At 37.0% G+C, this 26,166-nt stretch overlaps 1 protein-coding gene across 2 annotated transcripts in view; it reads left to right on the top strand.

Moving 5' to 3' along the window:
* Positions 1-26,166, top strand: part of septin8a (septin 8a) — an 86,633-nt gene that overhangs the window by 36,618 nt on the left and 23,849 nt on the right. Inside the window, exons 5-10 of one of the 2 annotated variants that reach the window (XM_028812748.2) lie at positions 1,504-1,665; positions 5,983-6,079; positions 10,650-10,818; positions 11,338-11,470; positions 14,940-15,130; positions 19,093-24,083. In XM_028812748.2, coding sequence (XP_028668581.1) covers positions 1,504-1,665; positions 5,983-6,079; positions 10,650-10,818; positions 11,338-11,470; positions 14,940-15,130; positions 19,093-19,096 — 756 coding nt within the window. In that variant the 3' untranslated portion in view covers positions 19,097-24,083. Of the gene's footprint in view, positions 1-1,503; positions 1,666-5,982; positions 6,080-10,649; positions 10,819-11,337; positions 11,471-14,939; positions 15,131-19,092; positions 24,084-26,166 lie in introns of those variants that run through there. The other variant, XM_051933978.1, reaches the window with a different exon arrangement.

Raw genomic sequence — 26,166 nt, 5'->3', positions numbered from 1 at the left:
GCCTGAATAAGCACTTGCATGTCTCTAATGTTATGGTAGCATCTTAAATGCACATAACTGTCAATCAGAATTTTACCAGAGCTTGTTATCCGGGAGGTATTGAGGAAGGTGAAAGTTGTTAGACTGGCTTATTTAAGTTGGTGAACAGCTTTTTGTGATTCAGTTTTAGGAAGAATTACATTTATTATTAAAAAATCTTTAGCATTACTCATATGACTTTGGTTTAGTGTATGGAAAAATTACCTAACCACTTAATTTCATTTAGAAATACTTAGATATAATTTGTGCTGTTTTAATAGTTATCTGGTCTTTAAGGAGGTTTTACTTCCTTGGAATAATCAGCTCAATCAGTTAGAGACTAAGCTCAAATTTTACATAATATTCTGCCCTTTTTGAAGTTACTTGCAAATAACTTAATGTGTAATATAAAGTCCGGAATACCTGTAACAATTTACAAATAATGTATTTCTTTTGTTGTGATTGCAACCAGAAAAAATGAATTGGCCTGCTAAAATTTGTTTTAAATTTTAATTGTATATGTACTATAGCTAATAGTTGATGCAGTTCATTATTGTAGAATCAATTTTTTCTCTATTTAGGTTGCATGTACTAGAGCAATACATAAACACTATCTTCAGTGTAAAATGCATTAGTATCCCAGTACCAAAGAAATAATAGTAGGTCTTAAAATCGCACCTGCATCTTAATAGGTTTACATGTTTGTGATTTTTAACATTTTTACCATTCACATGCAGAATCATGTCTGTGCTCCAGTTTCCTTGCCACATCCCCAAAGACGTGTTAACAATTCCAGATTGGTTCAGTGTGAATATAAGAGTGTGTGAAAGAATGTGTTTTGCAATGGGGCTTGCTCCCTTTACAGAATGTTTCCCCGCTTTGCACCTAATGCTCTCCGGATAGGCTTCCTTCCCCAATGACCCTGAATTGGATAAAGTAGGCTTGAGAGTGTTGTTTTAATCCTACTCTTGAGGAGATCTTTTGGTCTGTGTTTTTAGTTTTCTTTTGTAGGTTACCGTTAACTAATTACTGTGCTGCATACATTGTCTGATCCTCTTTCCTGGTTTGTATAGCCTGCTAGTTTAATTTATCGCAGTGAAAGACAAATTAAATTGAGGCAGGAAAGAAACATTACAACAGTAATCCTTTCACACAATTTTCCATTCATTTGTATTCATTACACAGTGTGATAGTCTACTTATCAATATTTGTCATGGTGCTGTGTTGTAATTTTTGTTCTCTAGGACTTCAATGGAAATTAATGGGGAAATGCATCCAAAGCAAGACAGCTTAGCTATAGTTGACCACATGAGCATAATGGAGTGAATGGTCTTCTCTTCTTGACCACAGTGTTATAAATATTTGTTTCAGTCATTTATTGTTTGAGCAAATGTTATGATTAAATGCATCGTGACATTTGAATGGCATGGCATAATTGCAATTTTATTAAAGAATTTGTCGTCTTTTTGCTTTTTTTCTTTACAGGTGAATATAATACCTATTATTGCTAAAGCAGATACCATTTCAAAAAGTGAACTGCACAAATTCAAAATCAAGATAATGAGTGAACTAGTCAGCAATGGAGTTCAGATTTACCAGTTTCCTACAGATGATGAAGCTGTTACAGAGATAAATGCTTCAATGAATGTAAGTACATGTAAAGAGGCGTACAGGGGAAATAGCAGGCTTTACTGTATATTTTAAGCAAGGCTTAGGACTGATGATCATTGCAAATGAGCGGAAATGCTCAAAAGGAATTATCTCTAATTACTTACTAATTAACTATGTCAAGCCTTGTTGGGACAGGATGTCTAACTGTAAAGTGGTATTGTAGCACAAATGAATTTTAAATATACACAAAACTTTGTACTTGTTGTAAAGTTATTCATTTAGGTTTAGAAAAAAAACCATTATAATGAATATTCTAATTATTTTTCCAGGGTTTTTGAATAACCCAGTACTACTACCTCATACATTAGGGCAAGTGAAAAGGCAGGCCAAATTATAATTTTGAAAAGATAACCTTGCCTGAATATTTAGTCATACAAGAAAAAGTGCATATTTTCTCACTTTCTTTTTTCATTTTACATACAGTGGATTCATAAAGCATTCAGACCCCTTCAGTTTTTTCACATTTTGTTGCAGCCTTGTGCTAAATTTTTCCACACATCAAGCAATACTCAATACCCCAGAATAACAAAGTGAAAACAGGATGTTAGAAATTTTTTGCTATTTTTTTTTTGTGAAATCACACAAGTATTCAGACCCTTTACACAATACTTAGTGAAACACCTTTGACAGCGATTGCAGCCTTAAGTCTTCTTGGGTGTGACATGACAAGCTTTGAAAATCTGGATTTGGGATTTTCTTCAGTTCTTTTTCAGATCCTCTCCAGCTCTGTCAAGCTGGATGGGGACCATCGATGGACAGTTATTTTCATGTCTTTCCAGAGATGTTTGGTTGGATTCAAGTTCACTGTCTTTCTGAGAAACTTTAGGACATTCCCAGAGTTGTCCGTAAGCCCACTCCTATGTTGTCTTTGCTTTGTGAACACTCTGGAGCAGGTTTTCATTATGGATATCTCTGTACTTTGCTCCATTCAGCTTTCCCTAAAACTTGTTTAGTTTCCAGGTTCCTGATGCCGAAAAACAACCCCAAAACATGATGCAGCCCAGACCATTTTTCATCATTGCAGTGCTATAGCACAGGTAATTAGCGATGTCCAGTTTCCTCCAGACATGACACTAATCTTTGTTTCATCAGACTAGAGAATCTTGTTTCTTGCAGTCTAAGAGTCCTTTAGGTACTGAGGGGAGGCTTTTGTCTGGCAGTCTCAGTAATAAAACCCAAATTGGTTGAGTGTTGCAGTGACAGTTGTCTTCTGAAAGTTTCTTTCAACACCACACAGGTTCTGTGCAGCTTAGCCAGAGTGACCATTGGGTACTTGGTCATCTCTCTTCTCATGGCCCTCCTCCCATGGTTGCTCAGTTTAGCCGGGTGGACAGCTCCAGGAATGATTATGGTTGTTCCAAACCTTTTTCCATTTAAGAATTATGAAGGCAACTGTACTCTCGGGAACTGTGCTCTGTGCACTACAGTAGGATTTTTTTTGTAACCTTTTCCCAGATTTGTGCCTCAACATAATCCTTTCTGTAACCTGTGCAGGCAATTCCTTCGCCATCATGGCTTGGTTTTTGATCTGATACACACTTCCAACTGTGGGACCTTATACAAACAGATGTGGGCCTATCCTAATCACGTCCAATCATTTGAAATGATCGTGCATGGACTCTAAACAAGGTGCAGAACCATCTCAATGATGACCAATAGAAGAGGATGCACCTCAGCAAGGTTTTAAGTGTTATAGCAAAGGGTCAGAATACTTGCGTCAATATGATAGTTTTTTTATTTTGAATAAATTTACAGAAATTTCTAAAGTCATGCTTTCACTTTGTCATTCCTGGAGTATTAAGTTTTGTTTGATATATTTGAAAAATAAAATTTAACAATTTAGCACAAGCTTGTAACATAGCAAAATGTAAAAATAAAAGTGAAGTGGTCTAAGTATTTCCTGAATCCTGTACCGGGACATAACTTACAACCAACTAGCCCTGACCCAAGTCCAAAAATTAGATAAATCTAATATTGGGTAAAATACAACATATAGCAGATTTTACTTTGACATTACTTACTCACCAGTAAGCTGAAATGAAAATATGTACAGCACATGATTTATTAGCATGCATAAACACAGACATACAGTTAGGTCCATAAATATTTGGACAGAGACAACTTTTTTATAATTTTTGATCTGTACATTACCACAATGAATTTTAAATGAAACAACTCAGATGCAGTTGAAGTGCAGACTTTCAGCTTTAATTCAGTGGGGTGAACAAAACAATTGCATAAAAATGTGAGGCAACTAAAGCATTTTTTTTAAACACAATCCCTTCATTTCAGGGGCTCAAAAGTAATTGGACAATTGACTCGAAGGCTATTTCATGGGCAGGTGTGGGCAAGTCCGTTGTTATGTCATTATCAATTAAGCAGATAAAAGGCCTGCAGTTGATTTGAGGTGTGGTGCTTGCATGTGGAAGATTTTGCTGTGAACAGACAACATGCGGTCAAAGGAGCTCTCCATGCAGGTGAAAGAAGCCATCCTTAAGCTGCGAAAACAGAAAAAACCCATCCAAGAAATTGCTACAATATTACGAGTGGCAACATCTACAGTTTGGTACATCCTGAGAAAGAAAGCAAGCACTGGTGAACTCAGCAACGCAAAAAGACCTGGATGTCCACAGAAGACAACAGTGGTGGATGATCGCAGAATCATTTCCATGGTGAAGAGAAACCCCTTCACAACAGCCAACCAAGTGAACAACACTCTCCAGGGGGTAGGCGTATCGATATCCAAGTCTACCATAAAGAGAAGACTGCATGAAAGTAAATACAGAGGGTGCACTGCAAGGTGCAAGCCACTCATAAGCCTCCAGAATAGAAAGGCTAGATTGGACTTTGCTAAAGAACATCTAAAAAAGCCAGCACAGTTCTGGAAAAACATTCTTTGGACAGATAAAACCAAGATCAACCTCTACCAGAATGATGGCAAGAAAAAAGTATGGAGAAGGCGTGGAACAGCTCATTATCCAAAAGCATACCACATCATCTGTAAAACACGGTGAAGGCAGTGTGATGGCTTGGGCGTGCATGGCTGCCAGTGGCACTGGGACACTAGTGTTTATTGATGATGTGACACAGGACAGAAGCAGCTGAATGAATTCTGAGGTGTTCAGAGACATGCTGTCTGCTCAAATCCAGCTAAATGCAGTCAACTTGATTGGGCGGCGTTTCATGATACAGATGGACAATGACCCAAAACATACAGCCAAAGCAACCCAGGAGTTTATTAAAGCAAAGAAGTGGAAAATTTTTTGAATGGCCAAGTCAGTCACTTGATCTTAACCCAATTGAGCATGCATTTCACTTGTTGAAGACACAACTTCAGACAGAAAGGCCCACAAACAAACAGCAACTGAAAGCCGCTGCAGTAAAGGCCTGGCAGAGCATTAAAAAGGAGGAAACCCAGCATCTGGTGATGTCCATGAGTTCAAGACTTCAGGCTGTCATTGCCAGCAAAGGGTTTTCAACCAAGTATTAGAAATGAACATTTTATTTCCAGTTATTTAATTTGTCCAATTACTTTTGAGCCCCTGAAACGAAGGGATTGTGTTAAACAAATGCTTTAGTTGCCTCACATTTTTATGCAATCGTTTTGTTCACCCCACTGAATTAAAGCTGAAAGTCTGCACTTCAACTGCATCGGAGTTGTTTCATTTCAAATTAATTGTGGTAATGTACAGAACCAAAATTAGAAAAAAGTTGTCTGTCCAAATATTTATGGACCTAACTGTAACTTGAAATAAGCATTTTCTGTATGTGTTTATTAGTCTTGCACATCAAATTGGAGAAATTGTTATGAGGAGGCATTCAGCTGCACCATGAACATCCCTAGTTTCAACATAATGCAGTAGTAAGCTCTACACAACCACTACCTCCATTATCACTTTTGTCCCACCATGGTTTGTTTTCATGGCTATGTTCATGTCAGTGGCAGGATATTTATATCATTTGTGGAAATGTAATAAATTTACAATGTTATACAAAATGACAGAGGAAAAAAATGAAAAATGTATTTACTAGCTGTGTTTTAAGCATAATGTACTCTGTGGCTACCATTACCAGAAGGAGCTGTGGTTTCTAAAAATGTTGCATTGCAGTTCATTATTAACTTTGACATTTTATGGAGTTGTCTTAGTTAAGAAACATTACACATTGGTTTTATTAGCCACCCTTTTCAAAGCAAGGACCTTTTATGAATTTGTTAATAGAATCATTATCTGAATACACTACTTATTTAGTAATATCTTGAACTTATGTTGAACATCTGATGTGTACCTGCAGGCCCTGCTTCCATTTGCTGTGGTTGGGAGCATAGAAGAAGTAAAAGTAGGCAATAAACTTGTCAGAGCCAGGCAGTACCCATGGGGCGTAGTTCAAGGTAAGCTTTACTTTATATATTTAAAAAAAATATATATAATAATAATTCTGTGTGAAAAGCTATAACTGCTGCCAGACATTATAATCATTTGATGCCGTTAACTTTTTTTTTTTTTTTAATTTTTGTTTTTAAATGTCCCTTTTCAGGCACCTTCAGTCCTTTTTGTCTTAAATATTATTTTTTCATATGTCACATTAAGAGTCCCTTTTTGATGTAGATAATGTTCTTTGGTGAAGTTTGAAGTTTTTAGCTATTTTTTTAGCTGTGCATGTGCTATACTGTTACGGGGATTCTTTTACTATTGTTTTATATGTTATGGAAGTCTAGTTAATAAACATGCACACCCTTTGTAGTGTATTGATCAAAATTAAATGTTGAAAACTTGGTGTGATTACCGGCCAGCTTACATAGGCATTAATTGAACTGTTGTGTGTTCATTGCTTATACTATGTATTATGATGATTAGTATGGATTAGAGTAGATGGGTGTGTTATTTGGGACTGATGGTTTGCTACTTAATATTTAATTGTCCATTTGTCACTTGACTAGAGCTTTGCTTGTTTTAGGTCGGATTAGTAAAGCGTATTATTATAGTACTAGCCAACCCGCGGCGTAGCATACGCCGCATAATTATGTATTGATGGGTGAACATTTCCTGAACGACACAGTTGTCCAAATGGGGTGGGTTTGTGGATACCACTGTGAGTGAATGAAAAGATGGACCTCTGGAGAGAGCAACATACAATTGTCCGTGACTGAAAGCGAGATCGTCTGTGACGATAGAGGCCACGCTGGTAGGGATAAGTTTCAGCACTTGTTCATTAAGGTGTAGCAAGTCTTCGTTGTTGACGCTTAATATAGCTTGCGTACCGAGTTGTTCCGCAGTCACAGTTGAGAAACACTTTTTTAATGTCTTTTAAGCACAGGGAAAAAATGAACATGTGAAACATCCGTAATGTAATAAGCCACCAAGGAAAGTAACATTGTAATAATGCACGCTACGACCCGATCGCTGTAAAGAGAAGTGAAAACAAAATCGAGCCCGGTGCATTCTTTAACTGCCTTGTAGCGCAGTGGTAGTGTTGCTGCTTTGCAGTAAGGAGACTGTGGAAGATTTTGGGTTTGCTTCCCGGTTCCTCCCTGTGTGGATAGTGCTTTAAATACTGAAAACACCGGTATATCAATGTAATGAAGTATTCTTATTCTTCTGCGTCCAGCGCGCTCTCTCTCTCTCTCGCGCACGCGCCTGTATGTGTGTGTGTCGCTCGCTCGCTCGCACGTGTTCCTGCAGTCATATGCCGCATAATCATTTATTGATGGCTGAACAGTTCCGGAAAGACACAGTTGTCTAAAAGGGGTGGTTTTGAGGATACAACATTAAGTGAATGAAAAGATGGAACTCGGGAGAGAGCAACATACAACTGTCCGTGACTGAAAATTGGTTTTGGCAGATACATGCATATCTTTTTGAAAGTTTGGCCCTGTGCCTTATTAATTGTCATCGCAAAGGCCAATCTAACAGGAAGTTGTCTTCGTGTAAAAATAAAAGGCAAATTATCCGCGACAAACAAACTGTTTTACACGCTGCATACCAACCTGCGATGTAGTATATGCCGCATAATCACGCCGCTTTTTTTGTTTTTTTTAAGCAGAGGGAAAAAAATGAACATTTGCAAAATCCGTAACGCTGCTTTCAGTAAGTACAATGCACACGCGTTTAATTTGTTGGCCACTTTTTGCCAGCCATCTTTTCTGGTTTTGGCTGCTTTTGCAGTGTTACCGCTTGTGCATATTAAATCTTGAAATCCTTCGAGTAACTAATTAATTAACTAACTAACTAACACACACAGCTTGTGTGAAAAAAATGCGCCCGTACTTTCATAATTTTGTTGCAGCCTATCAAAGACTTGCTGATCATGTTTTCTAGACTCAATATACATTGTCTTTTCACTCAGCGCGGGGGCGCGCATTCATCTCGGATTATTACATCCAGCTAGTCTGCTAGACTAATCTGCTACACGGCTGCTTTTGAAAAACCGACTTATCCCGGATGAGTTTCACCAGCATTAATGATTAGGAATCTGGTTGGAACAAAACCCTGCAGCCACAGGGGTTCACCAGGACCGAGTTTGGGAAACACTGCTGAACACAGACGAGACCGACTCAGGTGAGGAGTTGGGGCGGGCAAAGTAGTTGCAGTTATTGATTATTCAGTGTTGTTTGCCTGGGTGTCTGATCTGCTCGACGGGATCAGAAATAAAAGGAAAACAATGTGAAGGCAATGTCACAGGTGATCCTGTGGTATAGCGGGTCCACAGCTCCCCTTCAAAAGGCCATTTTTAAACAATCATTGCACTCAGTGTAGCGAGGGGCGTGGAAGTGTGGCTGAAACAGTTTCCGGGTGTAGTCGTGCTACGGGCATTTCTCCCCTGTGCAGTGTGCAAGCGAGTGAGGTAGAGCAGGCTTGAAGGCAATGTGTTCCTGTGGTATAGCGGGTCCATAGCTCCCCTTCAAAAGGCCATTTTTAATCAGGCGACTGACAGTAGTGGAGTCAGGCACAGAGAAGGTCAGCTGCTGAGAGAGGGTCTCGACTGTTGCAGGGCCTGCATCGGTGAAGCAGGTGAGACGCTAATGAAAAAGAGGCACAGGGCTTATTGGTTTTTAAAGACTGCTTCCTTCATTGTGTTTTAACCTCAGTTTTAAAGGATTGTTTTAAGGATCCCATTGGATACCCCTCGCAAACTGTTTTAGACGCTACATACAGCGATTCACATCCGCAAGAAACGTGCCTCTATGTACAGTCAACGTGGCTCGGAGGTGCATGTGGACTCTAGCACAGACGAACATAAATAACGCCATATTTTCCGAGTCGTCGTGTCCGAGTTGGTGGGCGTGGCTCTGCGAGTTGTCGTCGTATCCAATGGTCTTACAGTTGGTGGGTGTGGCTCCATCCTGCATGCGCCATGGGTGTCTTACTTGTCGGCGGCTTAGTGAATTATATATATATATATATATATATATATATATATATATATATATATATATATATATATATATATATATAGATTGTGAAGGTTATTTTCATTGTCTTCTGACATTTCACAAATGATAAATAATATATCTATAGAGGTGTCATTATTTGGCTAATTAAATACGAAGATTGACACTGCAGATTAAATATATAAATCTGAAAGGATCAAAAATTTAGGTTTTGAAAGTACTCAACTCAACTGATACTGACACTGATATTCTTACCTATAAAGTAGGCAAGTAAAAGATATGTTTTGAGTTAGGGTATTTGTTTTAAGGTAAGATAGTTATAGTAGCCTGCCATGGGCTGGCGCCCTGCCCAGGGTTTGTTTCCTGCCTTGCGCCCTGTGTTGGCTGGGATTGGCTCCAGCAGATCCCCGTGACCCTGTAGTTAGGATATAGCGGGTTGGATAATGGATGGATGGATGGATGGATAGTTATAGTAGCTAAGGATTTGTGCTGAGATCTAGAAGGTTGGCAGTTTAAATCCCGTTACTGTCAGAAGAGATCCTACTCTGCTGGGCCCTTAAGCACGACCCTGCACTCTGACCCGCAAAGGGCATGCGGAAAGAATATTCCTAGGGGAATAAAGTATATCAAATCAATCAATTAATTTGTACAAGCAAGTAAGAATTTCACTATACTCTTTACACATGACCATACTGACCCTTCAATATCTTTTTTATTTTTATTTTTTTTTCCTTTTCCTTTCTATGTGACTAGGTATAAGGTATACTGTAAGTGCTTATTGATAAATGGAAACAACGGGAGCATGTAATCTCCATTCAGGTCAAAAGTTACTTGTGCCTTCTGTGACATTTCTTATTTGAACCCATCCAGAACGGAGATAACAATAGTTTAAAATTGGACCAGGCCAAAGAAATTATATTATCTGGGCCTTTCCAGCAGCAATGTATTAGTTGGCCAGTGAAAATGAAACACTCCTGAATATGTCCAGGAAGCAGAGGAGAGTGTTTTTAAAAAAAAAAAAAAAAAAAAAACTTCTGTGAAAACAAAGAATGAGATAACGTTTCTCAAAACAAAGTGGTTGGTTTAAGAGTATTTAGTTAACACCACCTTTTCAATTACTTTTGAAGAAGAGGTGTTAAGTGTAAGGTTCTAATTGTAATAGCGGCAACTTAGTGTTTGCAGAAATGACTGATCATGAAAGAGAAAAAATATATTACTTGTGTCTAAAAAAAAATGCGAAGTCCACTTCACTACTGACTTGTGGAGTGAACAACCACAGTATGCTATTCATGTCTATGTATACCTTTATAAGCAGACTTCTGTTTCAGAAGAAATTAGTATTAGTACAAGACAGATCTTCTGAAATACAGTATAATGGATTTAAAGTGCTAATGAATAAAATTTAAGTGCTATTTGAAGAAAGTGATGCGAATTGTAAAATCTTGTGATGTACTGTGTCTTAATTCATTGTTAACAGATGGGCATTCATTTTTCATTTGTTACCTTGTTCTTTGATCTGAATTATAGTGCATTTTAATGATTGACTTATTTCATATTTTTATTTCATCAGTGGAGAATGAGAGTCACTGTGACTTTGTTAAACTGCGAGAGATGTTGATCCGGGTTAATATGGAAGACTTGCGAGAGCAAACACACGCTAGGCATTATGAACTATATAGGCGGTGCAAACTGGAAGAGATGGGTTTCAAAGACACAGATCCTGACAGCCAACCGTTCAGGTTAGAAATTTGAGCTATGTTTGTACAAATATTTAAAAAAAAAAAAAAAAGAGCAAAAATAAAGTAATAATTTAAGTACTGTACTGTTTTAGTTAACGTTTTTTTCTGAAAGAGTTTACAGAGAAAACGATTATTGTGAGATGTTTTCAGATCTTAAATAGCCATTTGGTGTGGTTTCCACTTGGGATCACAGCATATCAGTAGCTGTTAGTTCCTTGGTTTTCAGGACTGTGCTGCTACTGAGTTTCATTGTCTGTTACTTAGAAATATGCCTTTGGACAAACTGGATAACTTTTCTAATTTTAGTAGTGTATTTTTATGCTACAGCATTGTCAGGACAGTTTTATTATGGACATTAGATTACCCAAAAAACTTGTTGTTTTGAATCATTTGATTAGTATTTGTTTAAAACTGGGTTTAATTCATAATAATGGTAGCTTGATTAGATGTACAAAATATCTGAAGACATCATAGAAGAATCTATGTAACTAGTAACTAGTTTTATTGTTGCCATAAAAGTCTGCAGGAAACATATGAAGCTAAGAGAAAAGAATTTCTAGGAGACCTACAGCGCAAAGAAGAGGAGATGAGGCAGATGTTTGTCAACAAGGTCAAAGAAACTGAAGCAGAGCTAAAGGAAAAGGAAAGAGAGGTATGCCCTATGATTAAGTTGTACTGAGTAGTAGTGGATGTTGGTGAAAATGTGGATGACATGTTAGGATGTGACAAAATGCTAAATATTCTTTCAGAAGTGTAATTTATTGAAAAGCAATATAAGGTTTTATCTTGATTTAGAAAAATGAAAAATAAATTAGCAGTAGACAGATGTATGCACTAGTACATGTGTAGCAAAGCCTATTTTTATTTATCAAAAAGTAATTTTTTTTTATTGCAGTGAGACTCCAATTTGTTCTGCTCCCTCCTTAATTTATAATGAAGTTTTTCCTACTGGATTTGGGAGCACAGTGACACAGTAGATTCTCTGCCTGGTGGTTTTTCCTTAATTATATTTTTTAGGACATAGAGGATCGATTATCCCAGTGAAATAAAAATCCTAAGTCAAAAAACAATGTTTTTAATTACAGTGATCCCCCACCTATCGCGGAAGTTACGTTCCAGACCCATCAGTGATAGGTGAAAATCCGCAAAACAGAAAGACCATATAAATAAACATTTTTTTTTATAGTTTAAGCCTTAAAATACCCCTCCCACACGCTTTAAACACATGTAAACTTATTAAAACACACTTTGTAAACACACATGATATGCGGATGTCGGGCTAAGGATATGAGTAACATCTCTCTATTATAAAACATTTTAATGTCATGCAAGACAAGGTAGTGAGACAGAACAGTGAGAACAGCTGCTGTACAGAGCGACAAGCAGAACAAGCATCATGGCAGAAGCAGCACAAAGTCCACTTCTCCTTAGCTTGCATTCAGCTCCCCACCCTCACAACGCAAAGTGGCAGGAGCGTAGCGCGCCTCCGGGTGGATTTGGGGGGGGGGGGCTTTAGCAAAGCGATCGAGACCAGATCATCTCGGATAGACACTTTTGACGACACGCCCTGCTTACAAGCAATTTAAAACAAATTCACTGATATCTAACCTAGCAGTTGTTGGAATGCTTTTGGCAGACAAACTTCAGGTGCTCCCAGAACACGCAGCTTGCCAGCAGCAGCTGCAGAAACCCAGCAGATGATCCGAGCACCTCTCCTTAGTGTGCGTTCAGCCCCCCCCTTCAGAACGCACAGAGTGACAAGCAAAACAGGCATCTTGGTAGAAGCAGCACAAAACCAGCAGCTGATCTGTCAACTTCTGAATAGCGTGCGTTCAGCTCCTCCCCCCCCCCCCCCCCCCTTCACAAAGCGAGCGGCAGAGATGCAAAGTGGCAAAAGGACAGCTGCTGTACAGGCTTTTAAGTGATTGAAGCAAAGCGCGACAAGCATAACACACAGCTGGCCAGCAGCTGCAGCAAGACAACAACAACATTTATTTATATAGCACATTTTCATACAAAAAGTAGCTCAAAGTGCTTTACATAATGAAGAAAAGAAAAATAAAAGACAAAATAAGAAATTAAAATAAGACAACATTAGTTAACATAGAAAAGGAGTAAGGTCCGATGGCCAGGGTGGACAGAAAAAACAAAAAATAAAATAAAATCTGTAGGGGTTCCAGGCCACGAGACCTCCCAGTCCCCTCTGGGCATTCTACCTAACATAAATGAAATAGTCCTCTTTGTAGTTAGGGTCTCACGGAGTCACTTGATGCTGATGGACATACAGACTTCTGGCTTTTATTCCATCCATTCATTGTTGGAACGTCATGGTGCTTTGAGTAGATGGTGGTGGCACAAGCCACCACCAAAAGGACACCGGAAAAGGAAACAGAAGAGAGAGTAGGGGTTAGTACAGATTTTGGAGCCACCATGAATAGTTATTATAATGAATTGGATATACAGAGTATCAGGACACCAGCTGAACCGATTGCATCTCTTTAGCGTGTGTTCAGACCCCCTCTTCACAATGCGAGCAGCGTTATAAGTGCCGCGAGAAAGAGATTTAAACACGCCCGGGGCAGGAAATAAAGGACAAATATTGTTTTTACAAAAGTTTTAAAGTAAAAATGAAAATAATGCATATGTAACAATTCCCATGAAAATAACAATCTCTTTAAATTGTTTATCCAGTAAACCAAACCCGGGGGTGGGCGAGAGAAGCGAACAGGAGGAGGAGCCCCCTAGTAGTAATAATCCTTATATATAATTTGACAGCATTCGTATGTATGGTGTTTGCGTCAATACCTCGACTCAATACAAGTTAGAAGCATGAGTAATGACGGCTGGGTATTAACAACGGTCATTGTTTAAATTTTAGCCGATCTCAGATCTAAAATGAGTGACAATCACAACGCAGCCACAACAGCAGCGGCTGCGGACAGGATGCTTAGGAAACAAAGTCACATGACTGATGAGGAACGTAGACTTGCTAATGTGACCAGACGTACACAACGTGCACAACAAATGGATGAGCAGCGTGCGGCTACAAATGCTACCAACGCTGAAAGAAATCGTGCAAATTGGACACAAAGGACAGATGAAGAACGTGCGCTACAGAATGCTACTAACGCTGAAAAAAATCGTGCCAGCCGTGCACAAGCGACTGAAGAAGCTCGAGCAGCCGCAAATGCAGCACGGGTTGAAAGACATCGAGCAGCCCATGCCTTGCGGCGTGAAAATGCTCAGCAGCACGGCATTGCCATGTGCAATCACACAGATATTATTGAGGAATAAGTTCCGGAGCACCACTCTGGTGCATTTAAAATATGGTTTGTTTTCAAAATTTTGTTTGCTGGAAAAAATCAAATGAGGTGCGCCGAAGAGCTGAGTTCACGTCTCACAGCCCTGTTTAAACAGGGAACTCTTCATTACATCGGCTGAAAAGGTCTATTTTAGGCACAATCGGTGCCATGATAATAAAATCATTTCAGGGACTTAAAAAAAACAAATAATTCTTTGCAGAGAAAGTATTGATTTCACAAACGTAGAATTTGTAGCCCGATTCGATCGGGCTCCCAGTCACTAGTAGTATTAATAAATCCGTGATGTAGCGGGGGCGCGATAGCTGAAACACGATATAGCGGGGGATCACTGTACACAGTTTTAAGTATGCAGTTGGTCAGATATCTTTTTGCAAGTGAAATGTATAATCTTTCTAAAATATAGGGGCATTGAATGTAAAATATAGTAAGCAATTGAGATGTTAAAAAGTATACATATCATATTCATTGATATAATAATAGTAAGAGTGTGATGTGCCCCAAAAGTCTGAGAGAGAATTTACCTTTTTGAATTTTAAAGAAGACTCTCTGGCATTGGAGGGAAAAGGTTTATGCAAGCTTATAAAAAGTTAATATAGTGTACATGTAGGAGATGTAGCTAATGAAGGCAGAATATGAAGCAAACCTGTAAGCATATGAGAATGGTAAAATGACATCCAATGGCAGTCTGTGGTTTATTGGACGGTATTCGCACTGATGTTTTAAGGAATCTGTTTTATTTAATGCTCTTTTTTCCTGAATAAAAATGGACTTTGGTCATTTTTATTTTTTGGTCCTCAGCTGCATGAAAAATTTGAACAATTAAAAAGAATGCATCAAGAAGAGAAGAAGAAAGTAGATGAGAAGCGGCATGATTTAGAAGAAGAAATGCATGCCTTTAATAGAAGGAAGGTTGCAGCAGAATCTCTACAAGCGCAGTCTCTCCAGGCTTCTGCACAACTACCGTTAAAGAAGGATAAAGACAAGAAAAAGTAAGGTTTCACTTTTGATTCATCCTCTCTGTCTGTTTTTTGCCTCTAGATCATATTAGTCAAGCACTGGTACTAAACAGCTTTCTCTAAGTCCTCTTATTTAGTACTCTTGGCTCTTTTCTATCCTTTCACATACTAGCACAATGTACATCTGAGACATATCGTATATAGCTTCTCCCACAGTGTAACAATCAAGTCATTTTATTAGCTTACTCATCCCTTTCCATTTATTACAATAGACATATGTATACTGCTAAAACAAAATTTTATATCTTGTGTGACCTGTAAGACCCTAAATGCCTGTGTACACAGTAAGTGAGACTGGGCAAAATGTGCCTTACTGGAAATATATATTCACATTAGCAGTATTCAGTCACTGGACTGTTTATAAGTGTGTGTTCTACATTAAGTGCTCTCATTCCATTCTGGTCAAGTTGGGCAATATTGAATTGGAATTTATCTTTTTTACTATGCTAAGTGAATAATTTTACAGCTTCCTAAAGGGCGAAGCATGCCAATAAATGTGCACTAGTTTCATGTGCAGAGTTATCCATTTTGTCATACTGGAGGCAGATCGGGTAATATTACAAATTTACCAGTTAGGTAAAATGAAAGTATTCAAGTATGATTGAAACCCATATAATTGCACCTAGTAGTTTTGATCATCATCTGTAGCTTTTGTTTTCTTTCATCTGTAGCATTTGGACATTTATACAACATAAGTTAAATGTTTAATCACTTCATAGTACATGGTTTGAAACATTTAACTCTGTTTCTTAAACTTTTTTTTCTCGCAACCCATTCTTGCCTGTCTTATTATTTTCAAGAATCACTGCCAACAGTCATAGTGGAGCAATATAAATTTTCTAAAGCCATGACGGCCCATTTTGAGACACTTTGCAAACTATGTGACCTCTTCCCATTAAATAAAGTGGTGAGTCAAGTCATTGTGCGGCTCAAGAACTGTCAATGACTCATAGTTTGAGGAAACTATGATTTTGACTAGATTACTAAGATGGAGACTTGAAAATAATTTTCAAATACGAGTTGGCATTTATAGTACATTTCATTTAATGTATACTTCTCCCGAAAGTCAAGTTATATGAGAAACTGAGTTGGCCTGTGAATGGATCTCTAGTTGTGTGTAGCTGAAGGGCTTATCATTGCACAGTGCATGTTAATCATATTACAATACTAATTGTAAATATTAGCAGGAAAAATTACTGTTTAATTTACACACATTTTCTAAAATGTTTAAAATAAAATATTTATCCAGAACATTTAGATTATTTTTATATACAAAGATTTACATATACAGAATGTTATTTTAAGAGAGAAAGTTAATAATTATTACCTTTGAATTTACAGTCATGTGAAAAAAGTAAGCATGTCCCATAAATGTGTTTTTTCTTTTTCAATATATGTGGAAATATCAAGATTTGATCTTCATTTAAACCATATCTATAGATAAAGGTGACATAATTAGGGATAAAACAAACAATAAAAATTGTGACATTGCTGTGTCATATTCAGTGAAAAATGGACAGATATGCCATTTCTGTCTATGGAACACGTAAGTACACCCTTGGCTCTAATAGCTGGTTTTATCTCAAGTTTGCATTTCCTATGACTGTTTTTCCTGCTCCTCCATGAGAATGAGAATTCTTCCAACTGTGCGATGTTTGAGAGTGTCTTGTGTGTACAGCCCATTTCAAATCCAACCCTGCATCTCAGTGGGATTCAGACCCTTTTATTTCTTTCTTTTCAGCCATTCCTTGGTGCATTTAGTGGTATGCTTAGGGTGCTGGTCATGTTACAAGGTCCACCATTTTATAGTTGAGTTTCAATCTTCAGACACAGTCTTACATTATACTCCAGCACCCCTCTGGTACAATGTGAAATTCATAAGCTGCCAAGGCCCTTATGCAGCCTTAAACTATAACATTTCCACCACCATGCTTCATAGTCTGTATCAGGTTCTTCTGTTCAAATGCTGTCTTTGGTTTTTGCAAACATGCTTTCTTTTACTGTGGCCAGTAGAACACAGTTAATCTGGACAACGGAGGTCTGGATTTACAGTTAATCTGAACCAGAGTTTCTATCATGGGTAAAATGTTAACTATCAAAGAATAAATATTGAAAGAACTGTTTTCAAATTGCTTGCTTGAGCTCTTTTCAATGGAGGGTATGGGCCACAGAAGAAAAGCTTAAAAACATACCAAATACAACCATATTTCAAGCAAGGACAGTTGTCGAGTATTGATCTGTGCCTTCTGTGTTTACAACCATGTAGTTCTAATTGGTGCTGCTTCTATCTAATGGTAAACTCATCAACAGTGACAAGAGCTATATGCAGGTTCCTTGATAACTTTTTGGGTTCTTAAGAGACTTCTTTCAGCATCTTGTGTTCTGCTCTCAAGTTGAATTTGCTGGGGCAGCCTGGTGTGAAAAAGATGGCAGATGTTTGAAATGTTCTCCACTTGTAGATGATATTCTAAACAGTAGAAGCAGTTTAACACAGACCAATTCTGCCAAGATCCTCTCTAATGATGATCTTATTATTTGCACCTGATTCTAATTTGAGATAGTGGTAAGTGTAGGGTGTACTTACATTTTCCACATGCAGACTTTTTATTTTTTATATGTTTATTTTAATTATACAAGGAAAAAACAGAACTCTTGACCAATAAATGAAGGGAAGAGGCATATCGTCAATTCAAAGGCTTGAACTGTAGCAATATTTTAGCAGAAATTACATGTGCTTGTATGACTGGATAACTAATATGTGGATTGTGTGACAAGAGTAACGTGAGACATTTTTTTTCACCAATAGACATTTTTGATATTGTTGGCTGTTCTACAGAGTTGTCACCATATACTCCTGTTATATTAAACTTTTTTTGTTTGTGTTCTCCATTTACTGAGGTTAAAATTTTTTCTCAGTCACTACAAAACAATTTGAACCAGTAACGCATAAAAATATAATTTGTGGATGGGAGTATTACTTAAATAACATGTTGTGGTTATATAAACTTATTGCTATATGCAAACAGATTTGACACCCTTTTGTCCTTTCTGTTGGAGGCTAGATTTTTGTGGCTATATGTGACTACATATTTCCTCAACTTTCCTAGAATTACTAATTACTAAGTGCTATATGTTTCTAATAATATACACATGCAGCTTGTTTACAGTAGCAGTAGTGTCCCTTAATATTGTGTCCATGTGTAACCCCTTCAGCATGCCAGTCTTTTATCCTTGACCTGCCTGTCTGAATCATTCTTATTTTCTTTCTTTTTTTTTTTTTTGTTAATTTAAGTTTTTGATTTGTAAATACTGCTCCTGTTACTTTTTCTGTGTTTTTACATTTTTATTAAAAATGATGAAATTTTAAATGTGCATTTACCTATACAATTTATTTTTTGTTTAAATTTCATATTTTAAACAAGTATTTGATAAAACATACTGTGTATTAGATTTTATTGGTAATTATGAAGAAATACTTCATGTAAATCCATAAATCAGCTTCCTCCACTTTTTAAATTTGTGAGAGACCCAATACCCCAAAAAATCCAAACTAAATGATTTATGAAATTCCATATAGATTTTCCTCTTTGACATTCTTTAAAACATTTTACAACTTAACTAAAGACTTTTAGTCAAAGTAGAATTCTGAGTATAATTTTAAAATGAACTGAGACTTCTTGTAACCTTTTATATAAATTTTAATATTTGGAATAGCTATGGTTTCTTCATCTATCATTTGTTGTTTTGTGGAATTTGTTTGTTTTATAAAATTAGATCTTAAAAATTAATGAACTTCTTGTAGTCTCATATAAACCTCAGTAGTTGACATAACTGTTTTTGCCACTTGTCATTTTTCATTTTCTTAAAATTGTTTATTTGAATTCATATTTTATTTTACATTTTAATTTTTCATGTCCTGATTTTGTTTTTTTCAGTTAAAGTTACAGAAAAGCAGGTCAAGAATGGACTGTTCCTTCACCATGAATTCTAAATGAAATATCGTCCCGATTATTATAATTTTTTTTTTAGTATTGTAAATGAACCAAAGGAAATACTGGAAGGAAAGGAGAGCTAATACATGCTTGCAGAAGGAAGTTCTTGGCACATGATGTAATACTTTGAGCTGCCCTGACTGCTTTAACAGTGAACAGATTACATGTATGGGGAGTTCTTGGGTGTGTTATTCCCCACTGTTACACATCCTACCCCACTGGACTATTTGTAGGTTCTGATAAAGACATCAAAGTAACATAAATAGTAATATATTGCCAAAGTATAACTTTTCCTACTATAATGCTGGATGTAAACCTATTTGACTGCACTTCAGTGTAAATTTTGTCCTAATTTCTGAATTGTCTTATTGAAAGAAACCTGAAGAAGGCTGTGTAAAGTTGAAGACTCTGCACTTAATACCTATTTTGTAAAGGGTAACATAGTTCACCTCAGCCCTTTGTCAACAGGTGATTGGTGCTGATACCATAAGACTCCATACAGGTACGTATCTGGTATGTATTCAGGAGTAACCTTTCTTCTTGAGGAATCTGTTCAAACCAGCAACAGTCTGAAAACACAAAATGATGCACTGTTGAAAATTTGGTGGTAATGCAAAGTCATACATGAAATTTTTGAATTCTAGTTAGCTTCACAATGCTATTTGTCAGACAGCATTTTTTTCAGAGAGTTCTTTCAAGTACACAGTCCCATATACACATTTTTCACTTATGATATTTAATACTTACATTCCAAGTAACTCAATAAGCAGTTAACTGCAGAAGTGTAATTGAAGCATTGGTCTCTGTATGAGAATAATAAGGCTATTATGCAAGATTATTTACATCTTGTAAATATTTAGTCATAAGAATGCTCTTTCAGGCAGCTATTCTAAATTATTGCTTTCCAACAAAGTGTTTAGACGACTGGCCCCTGTACATTTCTGGATTCCAAATATTTTTCATTATCATAGTGTGGCTAGCATGATTGAGTCATACAAAATGATAGATGTCTGAAGGGTATATTTTGTTTTAGTGCTAGCAAATTTACACAAGTATATTTGGAATCATTGCTTAACTGTGAATGGAAACATTTATACACAATGTTCATAATATCACTAATTAAATACGCTACAATATTAGGATGGGGTTTGTAGTTTTATATTTCAGTATTCAAATATAAACATACAAAGGTACTTTAAAGAAGAACATTTATTGATCATGCCTAATAGAACATTACATTAAGACAGTTGATTGTGATTCAGTTTTTGAAGTTTGAAAATAATAAACAAGTCAGCAAATAGTGCTTATTTAAAACTGAGCCTTGACCATACCAGAGCATAAATGTAAATATTAGTAGCATCAACAGATGTTTGGGAGCTTGTGTAATTGATTTTAGAATACAAAGCAATAAATGTTATCTCACAAAAATATCAGTTAAGAAATTTATAAGTTTGTACAAAGTTAAGCAAACATTTTTTACATGAAATACAGATAAATCATTTACTTTGCATAAACCCCCTGAAAAACGCTAAAGTGTTGGACTTAATCCTGTCAAGTGAGCAATAAGTGAAATTCTGCAGTTTGCATACAGAATTGTTTCTCAGGTGATTGTTGATTTATTCAAAACCTGAACCCCAAAAGTTAAGGAATCCATCCCTGAATACTCCCCTTTGTTGTTGTTCTCCATTTTAGTATCTCCTTTATTGTCCCTTATTTTCAACAGTTTATGAAATGGCTTACAGACAAATGCTTAGTCGACACAAAAACTGTCATTTATCTTCCTAGTATCCTCATAGCAAACATATTATTGTCTTTGATGTTTCTCTAAGGGTGTGATGACAAGATCAATGGTGGCAGCTACATATTTTAGTTGGAAATGTGCTGCAGCCCTTATATTTTGGTCATTTTTCAGTATGCTGTTTTACCAGAGAAATCAACTTTATTTCAAATCTTTACAATGAATGATTATGCCATACAGAAAAGCTTAAAAGGCCCTTCTTTATCAATGTTAGAAAAAAAGGTTGAAAAGAAGAAAAACCCGGAGTTAAGGTCTTGCTTAAATGAAAGGTAATTTAATAAAATATAAAATGGCTAAAAAGTCTTTTATACAAGGGTCCGAATGAAAAATAATTAATCCTCCTAATAAAGTTTCTATTTTGGAGTTATCGATACAACATACAGTTGACATCTGGGAAATATTAGTGTTGTAACTGCAAACTTTGAATGAATGAAAAATTGGAGAGAATTGCATAATTTTAACAAGGGTCTTCAGTTATTTACACATTTGATTTTATCTTTGATTGGCTTGCTATTTATTGAAAGGAAAATTTCAATGTAGCCACAAGGTCCTGGGTGAAACTCTTAAAAAAATAATAAAAAAATAAAAAAAATTAGAAAGGGCTTTCTAAAAAAATCAATATGTATGTGCTTGTGTGTGTGTGTGTGTGTGTGTGTGTATGTATGTATATGTAAATGTAAGGGTCTGTGTCTATGTGTGTGTATATATACAGTATATCCAGTGTACCAAATTGGTGTAGTCTGTTCAGAGAAAGTTCCTGTCAAATGAATATTCAAGACCTTGCAGGACTTGACTCATCTTCAGGTCACATCCATATGGAACCATGACATGCAAAGCAGTGAAAGTTTTGCAAACCTTGTCTGACTGACAATGTTGGTGTGTGTGTGTGTGTGTGTGTGTGTTTTTAAGCAAATACATGCACTCAAATGGCTATAAAAGGCTGTCATTGATATATGTTTTCTGAAATGTATCATTCGCTTGTTACTTTGGTATTTACAGATTTATTTTAAGTTTTATTTTAATTTATATATGGTAAGATAAACTGAAATACAGGAACTTATGTAAACCTCTTTGTTGCGCTACATTTCTTTTGATTCTACAAGTTCAGACTTTGGTAATTTATCTCTATTTTAGTATCAATCACTCTAATATGTTGTTGTACAAAATATCATTCAGTCAAACGTTATGGAATACAGCTGTGAACAACACCATAGTCTTATCTCTGTGCCACCCTAAATAAAACGACGGCTGTTAGGATATTGTTTATGCTGGCCATTGAAGGAAAGGTAGTTTGTCCCATCAAATTTACTTTTTTGGTTAAAAGGCCATGCTTGGAGAAAGGGGTGCACCAAATGTGTCTTTGTCAACAGGAGAAAGATTATCATTCTTTCTCTGTCACATTATATATTTGTATGCACAAACACAGTATTGTATTTATATACTCTGGAACTTGTATCTGTGTACACACAATAGTATATTTATTATGTGAGCAATATTCTGCAATAACTGAGCGATAGGCACTTATAATTGCATTAAAGACACGTTTTATACCAGATTCTCCTAAAGAAGTCTATTGTACATGTATAAACTATTTTTACATCCTGTTCTATTAGATATTTTTATAAAGAGATTATATAGGATGATGTATGGTTGTGAATGTGTGTTCCCGTGACCTCATGCATTATACGGTCCACATTTGCCTTATTACCACTTCCTTATTCATTATTCATGCATTTGAAAACTAAGAAAAATGTTTGAATTGACATAGCAATACCAAAATGCACACATTATCGCTGGATGTTTATTCCATGGTATCATATACTGTATAACTACTAAGCACTTACTATATAAAACCAATCATCTGTTATGTGTCACATGCATAGTTAGGTCCATTTTCAATTTCTCCCATCTCACTGTAAGTCTCAAAGCTGCACAATTGATTACATGACCTACACTAACTCTAGCAACACTTGCCTTTACATTTCCCATTTTGTACCTTTGGGGCTTTACATCCATCCATCCATTTTCCAATCCGCTGAATCCGAACACAGGGTCACGAGGGTCTGCTGGAGCCAATTCCAGCCAACACAGGGCGCAAGGCAGGAACCAATCCTGGGCAGGGTGCCAATTCATCGCAGGACACACATACCAAGCACACACTAGGGACAATTTAGAATTGCCAGTGCACCTAACCTGCATGTCTTTGGACTGTGGGAGGAAACTGGAGCACCCAGAGGAAACCCACGCAGACACGGGAAGAACATGCAAACTCCATGCAGGGAGGACCTGGGAAGCGGACCTGGGTGTCCTTACTGCGAGGCAGCATCGCTACCACTGCACCACCGCCTGGGGCTTTACATATCTAGAAGAAACCTGCCTCTTCTGGTCCTTCAGTTTTTTCACTCTTGATACATCTCTAGGTAGTTTGTCTGTGTGCAAAATGTGTGCCACGTTTATAAATTTCATCTGTTAAGACACATGGCTGCACCATGGTACCTTTTATAGGAGCAATTGAAACCTAAAATAATGTTTAGATTATATAACCCACATACATTTAAAAAAAACATATCTTTACCACGTGTAACATTAAGTGTAAGAGGATTATAATGTTAACCTCACGATGGTGATAAAGTTCTGTTAGGAGGATGGTTGTCTGCTTCCTAGCAGAGTTGTTTAGAAAAGCAACACTTTTCATTCCCTTCCAGTCCATACCAAAGACCCAAAAAACGAGTTTGTTGATATTTTGGGGACATGAAATGTGCTTCATATTTTAAAACTATTTTTGAAGTGGCTATAATTGACTGTATTTCACTCTATCTGTCTTAACGTGGTTAAACAAAGACAGGGATGCCAGCCTATGGCAATACACACACACACACACACACACACACACACACAGAGTGTGGTCTGTAAATATATATGCATGCTTCATATTTGTACATCACTTCTGAATAGTGATTATTTGTATCAATTGTTTTCTTTTTTTTCAACTTGTTAACTTGTACTTGTTTTCCTGTTACAGTATATCCTTTTTGATTTTTGTAAAAACAAAGCATTCTTACATAAATCTTGTTTACTGTAAAAGACCACCGTGATGTACAATTGAAATAAACTATACTTATTTTGTATTAATAAATCATTAATCTTAATGTTTATTTTTAAATGGTTAAGTAGAGTGTAAATTAATGTCCGAGTCTGAAAAAATACTTTGGTATTCAGAAAAAAAATGTGATACTGTTGTGTCTGAGAATGCTGTCTCCGCTCTGGAGGGCTGCAGTGGATGTAGACACCCTATTTCATGGCTAAGTTTAAAGTAATGATTAGAATGAAAGATTTTCACAAACACAGCAGGGACACTTTTGTAAAGTGAAAGTGATAAATAGTTTTCTATTTGCAAACTAAAATTCATAATTAAGGGGGGGTTTACTTGTGCAATTAATTATTCTGTGCTTTATATTTGTCATTTGTTTAGACCACTTTGCAAACATCTTCACTTTAACTTTAAAGAGTCTTTTGATCAGGCTCAAAAGGCCAAATTAAATTCACTGTGACTAAATGTTGTATAGCAATAAAATGTGGGGACTTCCAAGTAACTGAATTTTATAGGCACTGGAGTGGGGTTACAGAAACGCCGCTTATGCCTGGCATAACACTGTATGCTTTTTAAGCCCGATTTGCAGGTGTTGACTGATTTTCTGAGTCTGCCCGAAGTTCATCTTCATTGGTGTCGTTTCCCGTTTAGTATGAGATTTGCAATGCTCATACGATCTGAAAAATTTCTGCCATGGCAGAAATTTCAGTTTTAATGTCTTGTAATATGAACAGTCTCACGAGCTTTAAAATTTCATTGTGCATCAAGAACGATATATATTGTACATTGGGTATTGCCACCGTAATACTCATTTTCAAATTTTGATTTAAAAAATCTAAACCTCCTACACACATACAAGTAAATGGCCAGTGATGAAAAGCATCTTAGGAAACCTTTACTGGAAGAACCCTAAATAAACATGCACCGGATTCTTTCCGCTTGTCTAATTCTACCCCTTTCTTTGTACTTTCAGAACACAGTATGGAGTCACAAATGCAAATCTTATCTTTGTTCATATTCTGAGAACATTGTGGTCATAATGTGTTTTGTTTATTTTGGAAAGGGTAAAACTTCATCGAGGACATGTACACGTATAGTCGGAGCACCGGACCGAACGTGTTCGCACAGTTTCAGCACATTTACGACTGTGTTTTAAAGTCCATATATATATATATATCCATCCATCCATCCATCCATTATCCAGCCTACTATATCCTAACTACAGGGTCCCGGGTGTCGCTGGAGCCAATCCCAGTCAACACAGAGTGCAAGGCAGGTAACCAACCCCGGGCAGGGCATCAGCCCACCTCAGGGCGCTTACTCACACCCACACACCAAGCACGCACTAGGGACAATTTAGAATCGCCAATGCACCTAACCTGCATGTCTTTGGACTGTGGGAGGAAACCGGAGTACCCGGAGGAAACCCACGCAGACATGGGGAGAACATGCAAGCTCCACACAGATTTATGGAACCCGGGTCTCCTAATTGCGAGGCAGCAGCGCTACCCACTGCCCCATCATGTCACCCATATATATACAGTGCATCCGGAAAGTATTCACAGCGCATCACTTTTTCCATATTTTGTTATGTTACAGCCTTATTCCAAAATGGATTAAATTCATTTTTTTCCTCAGAATTCTACACACAACACCCCATAATGACAATGTGAAAAAAGTTTACTTGAGATTTTTGCAAATTTATTAAAAATAAAAAAATTGAGAGCTAATGTACATAAGTATTCACAGCCTTTGCCATGAAGCTCAAAATTGAGCTCGGGTGCATCCTGTTTCCCCTGGTCATCCTTGAGATGTTTCTGCAGCTTAATTGGAGTCCACCTGTGGTAAATTCAGTTGATTGGACATGATTTGGAAAGGCACACATCTGTCTATATAAGGTCCCACAGTTGACAGTTCATGTCAGAGCACAAACCAAGCATGAAGTCAAAGGAATTGTCTCGAGGCACAAATCTGGGGAAGGTTACAGAAAAATTTCTGCTGCTTTGAAGGTCCCAATGAGCACAGTGGCCTCCATCATTTGTAAGTGGAAGAAGTTCGAAACCACCAGGACTCTTCTTAGAGCTGGCTGACCATCTAAACTGAGCGATCGGGGGAAAAGGGCTTTAGT

The sequence above is a fragment of the Erpetoichthys calabaricus genome, chromosome 11 (genome assembly GCF_900747795.2).
Source record: "Erpetoichthys calabaricus chromosome 11, fErpCal1.3, whole genome shotgun sequence".
Taxonomy (NCBI): domain Eukaryota; kingdom Metazoa; phylum Chordata; class Cladistia; order Polypteriformes; family Polypteridae; genus Erpetoichthys; species Erpetoichthys calabaricus.
Note: the sequence above shows the minus strand (reverse complement) of the source record. Positions and strands in the feature narration are given on the sequence as shown.